Raw genomic sequence first — 15,061 nt, forward strand, 5'->3', positions numbered from 1 at the left:
GTTTATCACCACAGATTAGTTGTGTCTGTGAACTTTCATATATATGGAAAGCTTCAGTATGAACTCTCTTGTATCTGGCTTTTTTATGCAGTATCATGCCTAAGATTACCCATGTTGATGCAGGTAGCAGTTTTCATTACTTTGAAATATTCTATTCAATGGTTATACCACAATTTATTCATCCATTTAACTGCTGATGGATATTTGAGTTGTTTCTATTTTTGGCTGCAGTGAATAACGCTGTCATGAACATTCTTGTGTATACGCCTTTTGGTTGACATAAGCACTTCCCCCCCACCCAACTCCTAGATTTATTTATTTGTGGCTGTGCTGGATCTTCATTACTGTGTGCAGGCTTTCTCCAGCTGCAATGAGCAGGCTTCCCTGGTGGCTCAGTGCTAAAGAATCTGCCTGCCAATGCAGGGGACACAGGTTCAACTGCTGATCCGGAAAGATCCCACATGCTGCAGGACAACTAAGCCCTGTGCCACTATTACTGAATCAGCACTCTGGAGGCTCTGACCCACAACTACTGTGCTTACATGCCACAGCTGCTGAAGCCTCCATGTCTAGACCCATGCTCAGCACTTATTTCAGTTTGCTTGTTGATATAACATTCCAAACCTTCTGTCTTTATATGGGGTTCTCTCTGTCTCTTCAGATAAATTCCCTCTTTTTGCAAGGATACTAGTCATGTTGGATGAAAATCCACCCTAATGATCTCATTTTAACTTGATTACCTCTGTCAAGGCTTTATTTTCAGATAAGGTCATATTCTGAGCCACCTGGGATGGTTAGGGCTTCAACATATTCTCTTTAGGTGATCCAATTCAACCTGTAACACTCATGCTTGCCATCACTGGGCAGTGTCAGATCTTTACATTTCAGTTATTCTGTAGTAGTGTGTCAATGTGATTTAAATTGCCATTTCCTGGATGTGTGACAATTTTCACTCCCTTTTCCTGTACTTATTGGTTACTTGTATATTCTCTTTCATTAGATGTTTGTTCAAGTCTTTTTGCCCATTTAAAACTTGGGTTGTGGTAGTCATATTCTGGACAAGACTTCTGTCATATACGTGACACATGTGTACAGTGACATATCTGTGCATGCATGTATACATGCATGTAAAACCTCTTGCTCTCCGCTGTAGCTTGTCTTTTCATCCTCATTATACTGTCTTTTTGAACAGAAGTTTTTAATTTTGACAAAGCTCAGTTTACTGGTGTTTTTCTTTTCACTTTATCAACAGTTTCACCAACTTAAAAAAAAAATTATTTGGCTGTGCCACATATTAGTTGCAGCATGTGGGATCTATTCCTCTGGCCAGGGATCAAATCTGAGCCCCCTGCATTGGGAGTGTGGAGTCTTAGCTACTGGGCCACCAGGAAAGTCTCTATATTTTCACTAACTTTTTATGGTTAGTGCTTTTATGGTAGTTAAGGTTTCTTGGCCTATTTCCAGTTTGTGAAATAACCCTCCATTTCCTTCTAGAAGCTCTACTGTTTTGCCGTTTTCTGCCTTGGACAATTTTTGTGGGTGCTGTAAGAGAGATCAAGTGTCTTTTGTCTCTATATTGATATACAATTGACCTACTATCATTTGCTGATAGGTACATTCTTTCCTCACTAGATTGTAGAGATGCTTTTTTCAAAAGTCAGGTAACAATGGAGTATTACTCAGCCGTTAAAAAGAATACATTTGAATCAGTTCTGATGAGATGGATGAAACTGGAGCCGATTATACAGAGTGAAGTAAGCCAGAAAGAAAAACACCAATACAGTATACTAACACATATATATGGAATTTAGAAAGATAGCAATGATGACCCTGTATGCAGGACAGCAAAAAAGACACAGATGTGTATAGTGGACTTTTGGACTCAGAGGGAGAGGGAGAGGGTGAGATGATTTGGGAGAATGGGATTGAAACGTATAATATCATGTAAGAATCGAATTGCCAGTCTATGTCCGATGCAGGATACAGCACGCTTGGGGCTGGTACACGGGGATGACCCAGAGAGATGTTGTGGGGAGGGGGGTGGGAGTGGGGTTCATGTTTGGGAATGCATGTACACCGGGGGTGGACTCATGTCAATGGAAAAAAAAATAAATATTTGAAAATAAAAAAAAAAAAAAAAAAAAAGAACACTGACAGGCTGACTGTGTAGGGACAACTGTTAGCGGCCATCTGCAAGCCAGGGACAGAGCCCTCAGAAGAAGTGAAACCTGCTGACGCTGTGACCTTGGACTTACTGCCTCCAGAACTATGAGAAAACAAATCTCTGTTGCTTAGCCCAGTCTGTGTAATCTGTTATGTTAGCCTCAGCAAAAACATTACATAAATACTAAGAACTTGAAACTCGGTTATTTATTGCCGTAAGATTTATGTTAGATTAGTATCACCTATATTTAATGCAAAATAAACATGTATCTGCAAGGATTCTGCAACCAAAAAAAAAAAAAGTCAGGTAATCATTATGTTGAATCTATAAATCAACTTAGATGCAACAGAGATTTTAAAGGAATGATTACATAAATAAATTAAATTAAATCCTAAAGTTAAAAGATGAGGAAATGTGAACTGCTGCTAATAAATAGCAACAATGAAATTGATGAAGAACTTTTAAAAGATAAATCTCTGTAGGCTATAAGAGGAAGGTGAACCAGTAGTATGAATTCCTGAGCTTAATGTTTTTATAGAGAAAATAGGGTAATATATGTATACATTTATCATCTCCCCATCTATTATCTATCATAACTACATGAAATATGTATTATTTTGTATATATACTATATGAGATAATAGGAAAATAAATTGTACTTCCTCAGAGTTTAATACGATCCACTTACCATAAACTGCAGTCTGTTTGAAAATTTTGACTCTTCTACATACTGGCAAAACCATGGTATGCTGTTAATAATGAGATGTTTAGTATTCTCATTAGAAAATTCTACTTTAAGTGCTATTCATCTTGCACTACATCCTTCTTGGTATATGCATAGTTGAATTTTGGACTCAACATGATATAATGGTATTGTTTATCAGCATAGTACATTGTGATTTTATTTTATTGTGTAATAATTGTATAGCATGATTGAAATGGTGACCATTACAAGTACTTATTTTCCCCCAGATTTCGTGATTCATTGGAAAACGATATTATTGTAGTTCATGCCATTCAGAGTGATCACAAGATATCCTCCTATAGGCTTGTGAAACCCTCTAAATACTCCAAAACCAAACGGGCAAGTCAATCAGAGAGAAGACCAAGCAAATTTGAGAGGTTTGAAAAAGAAGGAACTGGAAGAAAGGATAGCCAGAGAGATACAGGTAACCTAAATGACAAGAAGGTTTTTGAGTCCATATTTATCAAAATTTCAAAATTGAATTCTCTTTTTGTGAGCAGAATCTTTGATTTCCAGTTATGTGACTAAAGGTGGATAAGAGCACCAAGTAATACTGATTTCTTGCTTCCCTTGTTCAACTGTTCTTAAATCTAGGATTTTCCCAGATGCTAGTTTTCCTAGGAAGTGTTTGTTCTCAGACTCCTGGGCCCCACCCCAGATTGTAGGGCTAGAACACAACTCACACTGTTTTCCAAGGACATAAACAGAATGATGAACTGAGAATACAGGTGTGAAAATAAATCTCTAATCCCAGCCTCCTGTGACTGCCCACAGGGTGACTGGGGTGAGAAGGAGCAAGACAGGAATTCTGGGAACAGATGTGGAGAGCCTAGTCAAGGGTAAAGGGCACTGCAGTCTGGCCAGATGTAGGCTAGAGCCCATGATTCAGTACTGACTTTATTACTGTTTCACTCTCTTCACTGAGAAACATTTAATGGCTTCTTTCTGCTTCTAGGATAACTTCTGAAACCCTTATCACATATTTAATCCTTCTGCAACATATCTCTATTTTATCCCCAACAGTGTCTTCTCATGCTGCTTGATCGGCACATTTAGCTGATTGTCCTGCTTGCTGCTTCCTAATCATGTCTGAAACGTCCACATGCAGGTCCCTAACGAAGTGACCAATTCACTCCTATCCTCTCTGAATGCTACCATTTTGGGGGGATCCAGATCAAGTTATAATTTTACTTTATATTGAAATATAGTTGATTTACAGTGTTGTGTTACTTTCAGGTATACAGGAAAGTGATTGTTTACACACACACACACACACACACACACACACATATGTTCATTAACCAGATTCTTTTCCCTTGTAGGTTATTACAAAGGTTGAGCATAGTACCCTGTGCTGTGCAGTGGGTCTTTGTTGGTTATCTATTTCATATATATGAAATACACTTTAATTATCAAATCTTTCTGTGGCCACCCAGGGCATGTTTAACTTATTTTTCCACAGTACCATATATTTGAAATACGAAATAAAATGGTAACCATCCGTATTATTTAACATTTTTCATGTATATCTAAAGTATTATCTCTATGTAGCTTGAACAAAAATTGAATAATTCCTCTAGTAGGTACTTACAATTGATAAAACCAATAGTATTATTTTAATTAATTGTTCAGTTCAGTCACTCAGTTGTGTCTGACTCTTTGCGATCCCATGAACTGCAGCACGCCAGGCCTCCCTGTCCATCACCAACTCCCGGAGTTCACCCAAACCCATGTCCATCTAGTCAGTGATGCCATCCAGCCATCTCATCCTTGGTCGTCCCCTTCTCCTCCGGCCCCCAATCCCTCCCAGCATCAGAGTCTTTTCCAATGAGTCAACTCTTCGCATGAGGTGGCCAAAGTACTGGAGTTTCAGCTTTAGCATCAGTCCTTCCAAAGAAATCCCAGGGCTGATCTCCTTCAGAATGGACTGGATGGATCTCCTTGCAGTCCAAGGGACTCTCAAGTGTCTTCTCCAACATCACAGTTCAAAAGCATCAATTCTTTGGCGCTCAGCCTTCTTCACAGTCCAACTCTCACATCCATACATGACCACTGGAAAAACCATAGCCTTGACTAGACAGAGATGGACCTTTGTTGGCAAAGTAATGTCTCTGCTTTTTAATATGCTATTTAGGTTGGTCATGACTTTCCTTCCAAGGAATAAGCATCTTTTAATTAACTGTTACTGAAGTATAATTGACCTACAAAACTGTGTTAGTTCCAGGTTACAATGTAGTGATTCCGTATTTCTATACATCACAAAGTGATGACCGTGATAGGTCTAGTTATTATCTGTTACCATACAAAGTTATTACTACACTATTGACTATTTCCTGTGGTGTCCATTTCATCCCCCTGGCTCATTTATTTTGTAAGTGGAAGTTTGTACCTCTTAATCTCCCTTACCTATTTCATCCTCTGACCCCTTCCTCTCTGGCAACCAGCTATTTGTTTTCTGTATTATGAGTCTATTTCTGTTTTGTTATGTTTATTCGTTTGTTTTGATGTTTTAGGTTCCACATATAAGAGAAATCATACAGTATTTGTTTTTCTTCAGTCAGCACAACACTCTCTAGGTCATCCATGTTGTCACAAATGGAAATATTTTATTTTTTTATGACTGTGTAATGTTCTATTGTGTGTGTGTATACCTCATATTCTTTATCCATTCACCTATCAATGAACACTTAGTTTGCTTCTATATCTTGGCTGTTGTAAATAATACTGCAATGAACATAGGGGTGCATATATCTTTTTGTGTTAGTGGAACTTTTTCCCTTGGAAAAATACCCAAAAGTGGAATCCTGGATCATCATATGGTAGTTCTGTTTTTAATTCTTGAGGAATCTCCTGCACCAACTTATATTCCTACCAACAGTACAGAAGTGTTCCTTTTTCTCTATCTCCTCACCAACACTTGTTATTTGTCCTCTTTTTGATAATAGCCATTCTGACAGCTGTAAGGTGATATCACATTGTGTTTTTGATTTGCATTTCCCTGATGACTGGGCTTCCCTGGTGCCTTAGACAGTAAAGAATCTGCCTGCAATGCAGGAGACCAGGGTTCAATCCCTGGGTTGAGAAGATCCTCTGGAGGAGGAAATGGCAACCCACTCCAGTATTATTGCCTGGAAAATCCCATGGACAGAGAAGCCTGACAGGCTACAGTCCATGGGGTCCCAAAGAGATGGACAAAGCTGAATGACTAACACCCTCCCTAATGACTAGTGATGTTGAACATCTTTTCACGTGTCTGTGATAAAGCCATTAATTTTAAGTTCTAGATTTGTGTGTGTCTGACCAGTTTTTAAGTTAGCTGCAGACCACTACAGTTGGTATATATCACCTCAAATTACACGTCAAATATGACTCACTTGCTTTTCTCTTCCCCCATCATCATGAAACAGAACTCTTTCCCAGCTTCCCAATATCTGCCAGTGGTCTGTTATTCATGATCATGTTCTTTACTTGTTTAATATATGTCTTATGTCACCAGTTTTTAAAAAAATAAATTTCTAAAGAGTAAAAACTGTGATTTAGATCTCTTTATTTTGGTGTTCTAAAGTACTTATAGTGGGGTTTAATTCATAGTAATTGCTTAATATATACCATAACTATGGATTTGGTATATTCTTGGATTTTTAAAAATGTGGCAGATTGAAAACAATATTTGAGCTTTGTCTTGATATTCCAAAAAGATTGAAAACAATTGTTGGCTCTCTGTATAGGTGGAAGTACTAGTGTGCCAGAAGAATCAGTCATAGAGAAAGGGAAGAAATTTCGGCCTAAAACCCTAAGTGAAATTATGGTGGAAAATCAAATTGAGAAAACAAGGAAACTTATATTAAAAGCTGAAAGGGCCCAAATGAAGATTCAGCAAAGAAAAAAAGAATGGGAGGAACTGTAAGTTTTTTTCTTTTTTAATTCTGAAATTGCACCACAGACTCAGAATTATGCTTTTGCTTTATGATTGAATTTGATTCTATACCTGGAATAAAGTAGAAAAGTTAGAGTTTATTTTTATGTTCATGGTGTTTTTGGTTTTTCTGATAGGTACAAGAGTAAACCTGATGATGACTATGAAGATCCCAAAGATGTTCAGGCCATCAGAGAGGCCCAGCTATTTATGGGAGACTTCAATTTGAAGACAGCCGCAGACTATAAGATACCTGAGCACATGAGAATAAATGCTGCCAAGAAGGAGGAGGAACTGGGATACCTAGACTCTATGGTACTTACCCACAGTTTTCATGACAATGAGACATTCCTTGTTTTTTGTTTTTTTTTTTTTAATTCTGCTAAGACCACCCATTTTGTTATCTGATCCATAAAGATATATAATCATAGAAGTTTAGAACTGGAAAAGGCCTGCACCATTTCCCTAGAGTAATGCCTGTTTTTACACATGAGGAAATTGGGTCCCAAAGATAAGAGATTTATCCATGATTATTAACATCACAGAACCAGTGTTCAAATTAGTTCTTTGGTTCAATACCAGTTTCATGGGTGAAAGCATTATATTTTATGGACTTTGAACCTCTGAAATCCAAACACATCCTTGTTGGATATTGTTTTTGGCTGCTGTGGACTACAAGAAACTTAGGAAAAGAGGCTACTGTGTTTAGCCTTTGTTTGAAGGACTTGCAGACTTTTGTAGATGACTGAATACTAAACAATTAATATATTCCATTTTTATTCTCTCTGCATTCTTTCAAACTGCTTCTAGTCATCCTGATCTCTCATACCTATTTTCATACTAAAGTTTCCTCTCCCTGTCATAGTAATTACTTACTTTGAATTGACAAGTGACTTTTCACATTCAGAGGCTCAAAAGGCATCTGAGCTAATATTTTGAGGAGACTTTTGTATATGGCCACCTAGTATGACTCTGCACATTACCCATTTCAAGGCATCACATTGGAAAGAGTGCAAAGTCATACCACAGGTATAGTACATTTGAATATTTTATAATTTTCTGAAAAATGGAAGTCAAGTATCTTGAGGAAGGAGTGTCTCTTTCAGTTTTACCGAAGATGCTGTACTTCCCAGCATCAAAGATTCCAGTATGGCAATTCTTAGCCACAGGTCAATTTTCATAGCTCACAACTATATTTTTCTGATCAGAAGGACATTTTAAACATTTTATTAGTGACTGTTTGGATTGTTTTTTAGCTGTTTGTCTAAGGAAATTTCTGTTTCAACTATCATGTGTCATCCTTTCTCATAGAAAAATGTTTTTTTCAACCACCATTTGCCAATCAGCCAACCTGAAATTTCATGGTCCAGCTAGAGGTGATGGACAGGTGTGATGTCCTGAACTGAACTGCACTATACTGAAATTTATTTTATTAAAGTAGTAACATTAAATAATGTAGAACACACTGGTCCACAGGTCAGAAGATCAGAGTTCTGTTCCACTTAATCTCTGCCACTTAATAGTTATATAAACTTGGCTAGTCATGTAAATCTCACAAAGCCTCAGTTGTATTGTCTGTTAAAAACAAATAATATTTCTACCAATGAACAACAATAAGACATGTCTAGTCTTCTTTAGAGAGTTAATAAATAGTCATTCTTTTTTTAAAAAAATCATTTATTTTTTATTGAAGGATGACTGCTTTATAAGCAGTCATTCTTATCATGGTTAAATTCAAAGTCATTGAAAAGTATCAAGCATTTTATTTATTAAAATAATTAAAAAAAATTTTTTGTGGCACCAGACATATGCCATACCATGCCATGCCATGCCATAGACATGGCATGTTGGATTTTAACTCTCTGATCAGGAATCTATCCCACACCCCCTGCCTTGGAAGCATGGAGTCTTAATCACTGGACCACCAGGGAAGTCCCTCCTCAAACATGTTAGAAATGGTATATTATACATCTCCCTCCCTGTGGCTAGTATTTAGTGTGTGAGATATTTGGAAAACTAGAAGAAGAAGCTTGGTATGTGACTAGGGCTCCTCAAAGACATCGGCCTTACAGGCATCAGGCTGTTTTGGGTTTGTTCTTCTCAGCTTAATTTCCAATCCTCCACGTACTTCAGATGTGGCCCCAACTCACCCAAGGGCTAGATTTGGACTTTAAATCTTAATGCTTTAAAGGTTTATTCTTAAGTATGTAAAACATGTCCTCTATTTTGTTGCAATAGCTTGTAAATACACTGTAAGTTTTATAAGACTACTGGAAGAAGTGCCTTTTGATGTTTAATTTTCATTAACCTGTATATTTTTACAAAGTTACTCTTAATAGCTTTTGGGCCTTCTGATTGCCTAACTGCACACAGGAGTAAGGTTGTATGTGGTTATAGGCTCTGGTAAACACATTTAAGAAAGACAGACTGGGGAGGGAACTGGCGGTGAGGAAGCACCGGTGGCACCAGGGAGTGGAAGCAGGGGTGTAGCCTGGCTTAGATAAATGGAGAAGGAACCAAGGAAGAATCCAGGAATCTCTTGGTGTGACGTGATACTGAAATTCAGAATCATGACCTTGCTTGCACAAGGAGTTACAGACATTACGTGGCCAACATAAAGAATTAAAACAGGTTAAACTGTAGTTTGATACTAGGTGGATACCCGAGTCTCTTAAGCCCATGGGATTTGAGTTTCCATCAGAGATGGATGGTTACTCGTATGTTCCTAACCAAAGGATGACCTTCCCCCTCCTGGAATCTGGCTGAGTACAGGGCTCAAGAAGGACTTCTGTGAGTAGTGGGAGGAGGACAGGGGAACTTAGCCTGATAAGCCAGTTGGGGGACACCAGAGGTCATATCCAGACTGTCTCCCCCTTATGGAGAGATGAAATAGGGAAAAGCCTAACCATCAGAGAAAATAACTTGGTAATGAACAAGAATGATCAAAAAGATTTTTTTGTCTCGAATTTTGCTAGGCATACCAGTCAAGGGACAAAATCAAGTCATATTTCAGACTGCCCTTTGTGGTTGGGTTGTCATTTCACTTCCCTCCTGTTCCTTTTCTCAGGCCTACTCAAAGAAAATGCACATGAACAAGAGCATCATCTCTCTTCGAGACCTTAAGGTGGCTGTCATCGAGGAAATACAGTGTCTGGTGCAAGAACTGAAGAACATTCAGTCGACTCTCCCCGTATTCAAGCACCTGCCCATTCCCCAGGTCCCTCAGATATACCCGGAAGAAGTTCCAGAAAAGAGATTTCAGTATGATGATGAAACCCTCCTAGCTTTTAAGCAGCAACAGCAGGTGAAAAGTCAGCATGAAAAGGCCCACCAGGTGGAACAGACAGCATTTGCAGGCTCAGCTGGAGGCTTCCTCAGACTCTCTTCTGGAAAGGAGGGGGATTTAACGACACGTGATTCGTTGTCTAGAGCATCAAAAGCATCAGCATTCAGTCTGGACCTTCCAAAGTTCATAGAATTTGAAAAAGCAGATCCAAGTGACGTGGAGCTGGAGATTATGAAGAGGGAGGAGATCAAACACGTGTACATGCAACAGTATTTGATCAACCGGGTAAGACATGTGACTGCTTATTTAAAGCTGAAAGACGGAAGAGCTAGAGCTAGATTCTTACTTACTTTTAACTTTTCTACATTAACCTCCCCCTAAACTCTGACCAGTCCACAACTCACTGATAGCTTGGCTTCCCTCCACATCCCTGGACTTCTGAAAATCATTCTGTTCTGCACAGAACTTTAGAGCTTATCAACTTTTTTCTTTTTGAAAAGCTATGAATCAAGGGCAAATCCATGTTAATTGGTATCTAACCAAAGGCAGGCTAAAGGAGTGATGGAGCAGCTTTCAGATGATGGATGGAGCATGATTTAAAACCTTCCAGTGAAAGTGAGGTACCATCTGCCTTTCACCCCTGCTCTTTCTCTAATGTATGATTTGCCCTGTTAGTGGGAGTGTTCACGGTTAACAGCTAGCCTCAGAATCATGGAATAGCAAATCTTTTTATTTCTAGGAAAATCAGGACTGGGTTGGGGTCAGTTGTGTGCAGGAGGTGCTCTGAATAGGGGAGGAAAAAGTCCTCTCTTGGATGGAAAGCTCCCTCCTGCCAGTTGTACAGAGTCCCCTTGCTCAGTGTGTCTTTCTGGCCACACTCTGAAGGCACCCCCTGTTACCTGCCCCCAGCCTTATTCATCACCAGTCCTGTTTTCTCAGTCTTCCTGTATCTCCCCACTCACCTCCCTCCTTCTGAGTTTCCTTTGTGCTTTTTTCTTTGCTATTTCCTTCTGCCTGCAATGATTTCCTTTCAAAGTTGCCATCATTTAAAACTCGGCTCACTTCCAGACTCGCTCCATAATCTGCCTTCCCTACAGCCTCTTGTTTCTTCTAAACTCCATTTGCACTTAAATCACCTCATGCTTTATGTGTTTTTCCCGCTGTTTTGTATGGTTAGTTTTGTCTTATAACTTAGATTATACAATTTTTAATTGAGGTGTAGTTGATGTACAATGTTATATGTTACAGATGTATAATAAAGTGATTCACAGTTTTTAAAGTTATACTCCATTTGTAGTTACTAAAAAATATGGTGCACAATAATCATGGTAGCTTATTTTATACCTATTAATGTCGTACCCTTATATTGCCCCTCTCTTCTTTCCTCTCCCGACTTGTAACCACTATGTTGTTGTCTATATTTCTGTTTCCTTTTTGTTATGTTCAGTAGTTTGCTTCATTTTTTTTTAGATTCCACATATTACTGCTATCATACAATATTTATCTTTCTCTGACTGACTTATTTCACTAATCATAATATTCCCCAGGTCCATCCATGTGATTGCAAATGGAAAATTTTCATTCTTTTATATGGCAAGTAGTATTCCATTTCACATATATATGTGTCACATTTTCTTTTTCTATTCATCTGTTTATGGACACTTAGGTTGCTTCCTAAGTGTTGCTTCCTTAGGTTGTATTTTGAGAGACCTCCCTTTCCATATTCTCGACAATATTTATTTGTGTATGTGTGTGTGTGTGTGTGTGTGTTTCATGATAGCCATTCTATGAAGTGTGAGGTGATTATCTCACTGTGGTTTTGATTTGCATTTTCCTAATGATTAGCAATATTGAGCATCTTTTCATGTGCCTATTGGCCTCCTGCATTTCTTCTTTGGAAAAATGTCTATTCATGTCTTCTGCCTGTTTTTAAATCACCTTTTTGATGTTGAATTGTGTGAGTTGTTTATACATGTTGGATATTAACCCCTTATCAGTCATATCATTTGCCAATATTTTCTCCCATTCAGTAGGTTGTATTTTCTTTCTCTTTTTTTTGTGATTTCCTTTGCTATCTTAAAGCTTTTAAGCTTAATTAGATTTGTCTATTTTTGTTTTTGTTTGCTTTAAGAGACAGAGCCAAAAAAAATATTGCTATGATTTATATCAAAGAGTGTTTTTATGTTTTCCTCCAATTATTTTATGGTTTCCAGTCTCATGTTTAGGTCTTTAATCCATTTTGAGTTTATTTTTGTGTATGGTATTATAGAACGTTCTAATTTTACTCTTTTATATATAACTGTCCCATGTTCCCAGCATCACTTATTGAAGGGACTTTCCTCCATGTACGTTCTTGTCTCCCTTTGTCACTGATTAATTGACCATATGTGCCTGAGTTTATTTCTGGGCTCTCTGTTCCCTTTCATTGATTGATGTGTCTGCTTTTGTGCCAGTATCATACTGTTTGATTGTTACAACTTTGTAGTATGATCTTGCGGAGAAGGCGATGGCACCCCACTGTAGTACTCTTGCCTGGAAAATTCCATGGGTGGAGGAGCCTGGCGGGGTGCAGTCCATGGGGTCACTAGGAGTTGGACACAACTGAGCGACTTCACTTTCACTTTTCACTTTCATGCATTGGAGAAGGAAAAGGCAACCCACTCCAGTGTTCTTGCCTGGAGAATCCCAGGGATAGTGGAGCCCAGTGGGCTACCATCTCTGGGGTTGCACAGAGTCGGACACGACTGAAGTGACTTAGCAGCAGCAGCAGCAGTATGATCTTGAAGTCAGGGAGTATGATTCCTCCAGCTCTGTTTTTCTTTCTCAAGATTGTTTTGGGTATTTGGGGTCTTTTGTATTTCCATACAAATTTAAAAAAAAATTGTTCTGTTTCTGTGGAAATTGCCATTGGTATTTTGATAGGTATTGCATTGAATCTATAGGTTGCTTTGGATAGTATAGTAATTTTAACAATACTGATTCTTTCCATCCAAGAGCATAGTATATTTTTCCGTTTGTTCCTGTGGTCTTCAGTTTCTTCCATCAGTTTCTTAGAGTTTTCTGAGTATAGGTCTTTTACCTCCCTAGGTAGATTTATTTCTAGGTAATTTGTTCATTTTGAGGTGATGGTAAATGAGATTGTTTCCTTAATTTCTCTTTCTGATAATTAATTTTTAGTATATGGAAATGCAAAAGATTTCTATATATTAACTTTATATCCTGCAACTTTACTAAATTCATTGATGAGCTCTAGTAGTTGTCTGGTGGTGTCTTTAGGATTTTCTATGTATATGTCATCTGCAAACAGAAATACTTTTGCTTCTTCTTTTTCAATTTGGATTCTTTTATTTCTTGTATGACTGGTGTGGCTAGGATTTCCAATATTATGTGGAATAAAAGTGGCAATAATGGGCATCCTTGTCTTGTTCCTGATCTTAGAGGAAATGCTTTCAGTTTTTCACCTTTGAGTATGATATTAACTATGGATTATGACTTTTATTATGTTGAGCTATGTTCTCTCTCTGCCCCCTTTCTAAAAAGTTTTTATCATAAATAGATGTTAAATTTTGTCAAAAGTTTTTCTGCAGCGAGATAATTATGTGGCTTTTATTTTTCAATTTGTTAATGTGGTGCCACACACTGATTTGTGTCTATTGAATTATCCTTGCATCCTTGGGATAAATCTCATTGATCATAATGTATGATTATTTAAGGTACTGTTGAGATCCGTTTGCTAATATATTTTTAAGGACTTTTGCATCTATGTTCATGAGTGATATGGGGCTGTAATGCTCTTTTTTGGGTGATATATTTGTCTGGTTTTAGTATCAGGATAATACTGGACTTATAGAATGAGTTTGGAAGTGTTCCTTCATCTGCAGTTTTGGGGGATAGTTTTAGGATGGCTGTTAACTCTTCTCTAAATGTTTGGTAGAATTCCCCTGTGAAGCTATCCAGTCTGATTCAACTTCATTCCTGGTAATTGGTCTCTTCATTGCTGTGGTATCAGTTGAACTGCTTTTTAATTTCTGATTTTATTGACTTAGGCCACCTCCCATTCTTTTCTTGATGAATTTGGATTAAGGTTTGTCAATTTTATCTTTTCAAAGACCAGCCTTAGTTTTATTGATTTTTTTTCCTTTAGTCTCTGTTTCATTAGATCATACAGTTCTTGAGGGAAGGGCCACATATACTTCTGATTCCTCTGAAGTGTCTAGGACAATTCCAGACATATAGTAGATATTCTGTAAAAAGTTTTGATTGACTTAATTTTAACTAGTTATTAATTTAACAAATATTTATTGGCCATTCTATGTGTAGAAACAGTGTAAGCTAGGTAGTAGGGATGCAACAATTCCCAAGCCAGACATGTACTCTATCTTCATAAAGCGTACGGGTATGAAGTGTAATGAGAATAAAACAAGTATAACCCTTACAACCTTGTACACCTATGTGGTATAGTTGCAGAATGGTGCTGCACTAAAGACAATATAGTCCTGTCTCCAAAGAAGGTTAAAAATAATTCAGATTTATTAAGCCAGCATTAAAGGGGAACCCACTTAGTCTACAGTCAAACATTAAAAGTTTAATTTTTCTTTTTCTTGGTTTGTTTTTTGTTTCTGTTTTTTAGCTCTCTGAAATTCTCTAGCAGTTTCACTGCCCCACACCCACAGATGTCTTCCTCTTTCTCAGCCTTAGGTTGAACCCTCACTCACTATAGGCGTTACATAGTCAAGGCTTCTCATCATGTACAGCCTAATGAAAAACATGGAATGGTGTGTTAATTCTTCCCATTGTACTAATTTCTTTAAGAGAATCTGCCCTTGGGGCTGTCTTTTGCTTTCTTCATCTCCTTTGGGATGGGACAAGGGAGAAGCTGTGTCAAAATCAAAGTAAAACTGAGGATTTAAGGTCGTTTGAAATGGCAGTGGGATAAAGTCTAGACCAGGC

At 37.9% G+C, this 15,061-nt stretch overlaps 1 protein-coding gene across 2 annotated transcripts in view; it reads left to right on the top strand.

Moving 5' to 3' along the window:
• The window catches only part of CFAP44 (cilia and flagella associated protein 44), a 127,848-nt gene that overhangs the window by 78,041 nt on the left and 34,746 nt on the right, over positions 1-15,061 (top strand). Inside the window, exons 23-26 of one of the 2 annotated variants that reach the window (XM_040223858.1) lie at positions 3,137-3,333; positions 6,638-6,812; positions 6,963-7,140; positions 9,893-10,396. In XM_040223858.1, coding sequence (XP_040079792.1) covers positions 3,137-3,333; positions 6,638-6,812; positions 6,963-7,140; positions 9,893-10,396 — 1,054 coding nt within the window. Of the gene's footprint in view, positions 1-3,136; positions 3,334-6,637; positions 6,813-6,962; positions 7,141-9,892; positions 10,397-15,061 lie in introns of those variants that run through there. The other variant, XM_040223868.1, reaches the window with a different exon arrangement.

This window comes from Oryx dammah, unplaced genomic scaffold (genome assembly GCF_014754425.2).
Source record: "Oryx dammah isolate SB20612 unplaced genomic scaffold, SCBI_Odam_1.1 HiC_scaffold_2, whole genome shotgun sequence".
In the NCBI taxonomy this organism is placed as follows: domain Eukaryota; kingdom Metazoa; phylum Chordata; class Mammalia; order Artiodactyla; family Bovidae; genus Oryx; species Oryx dammah.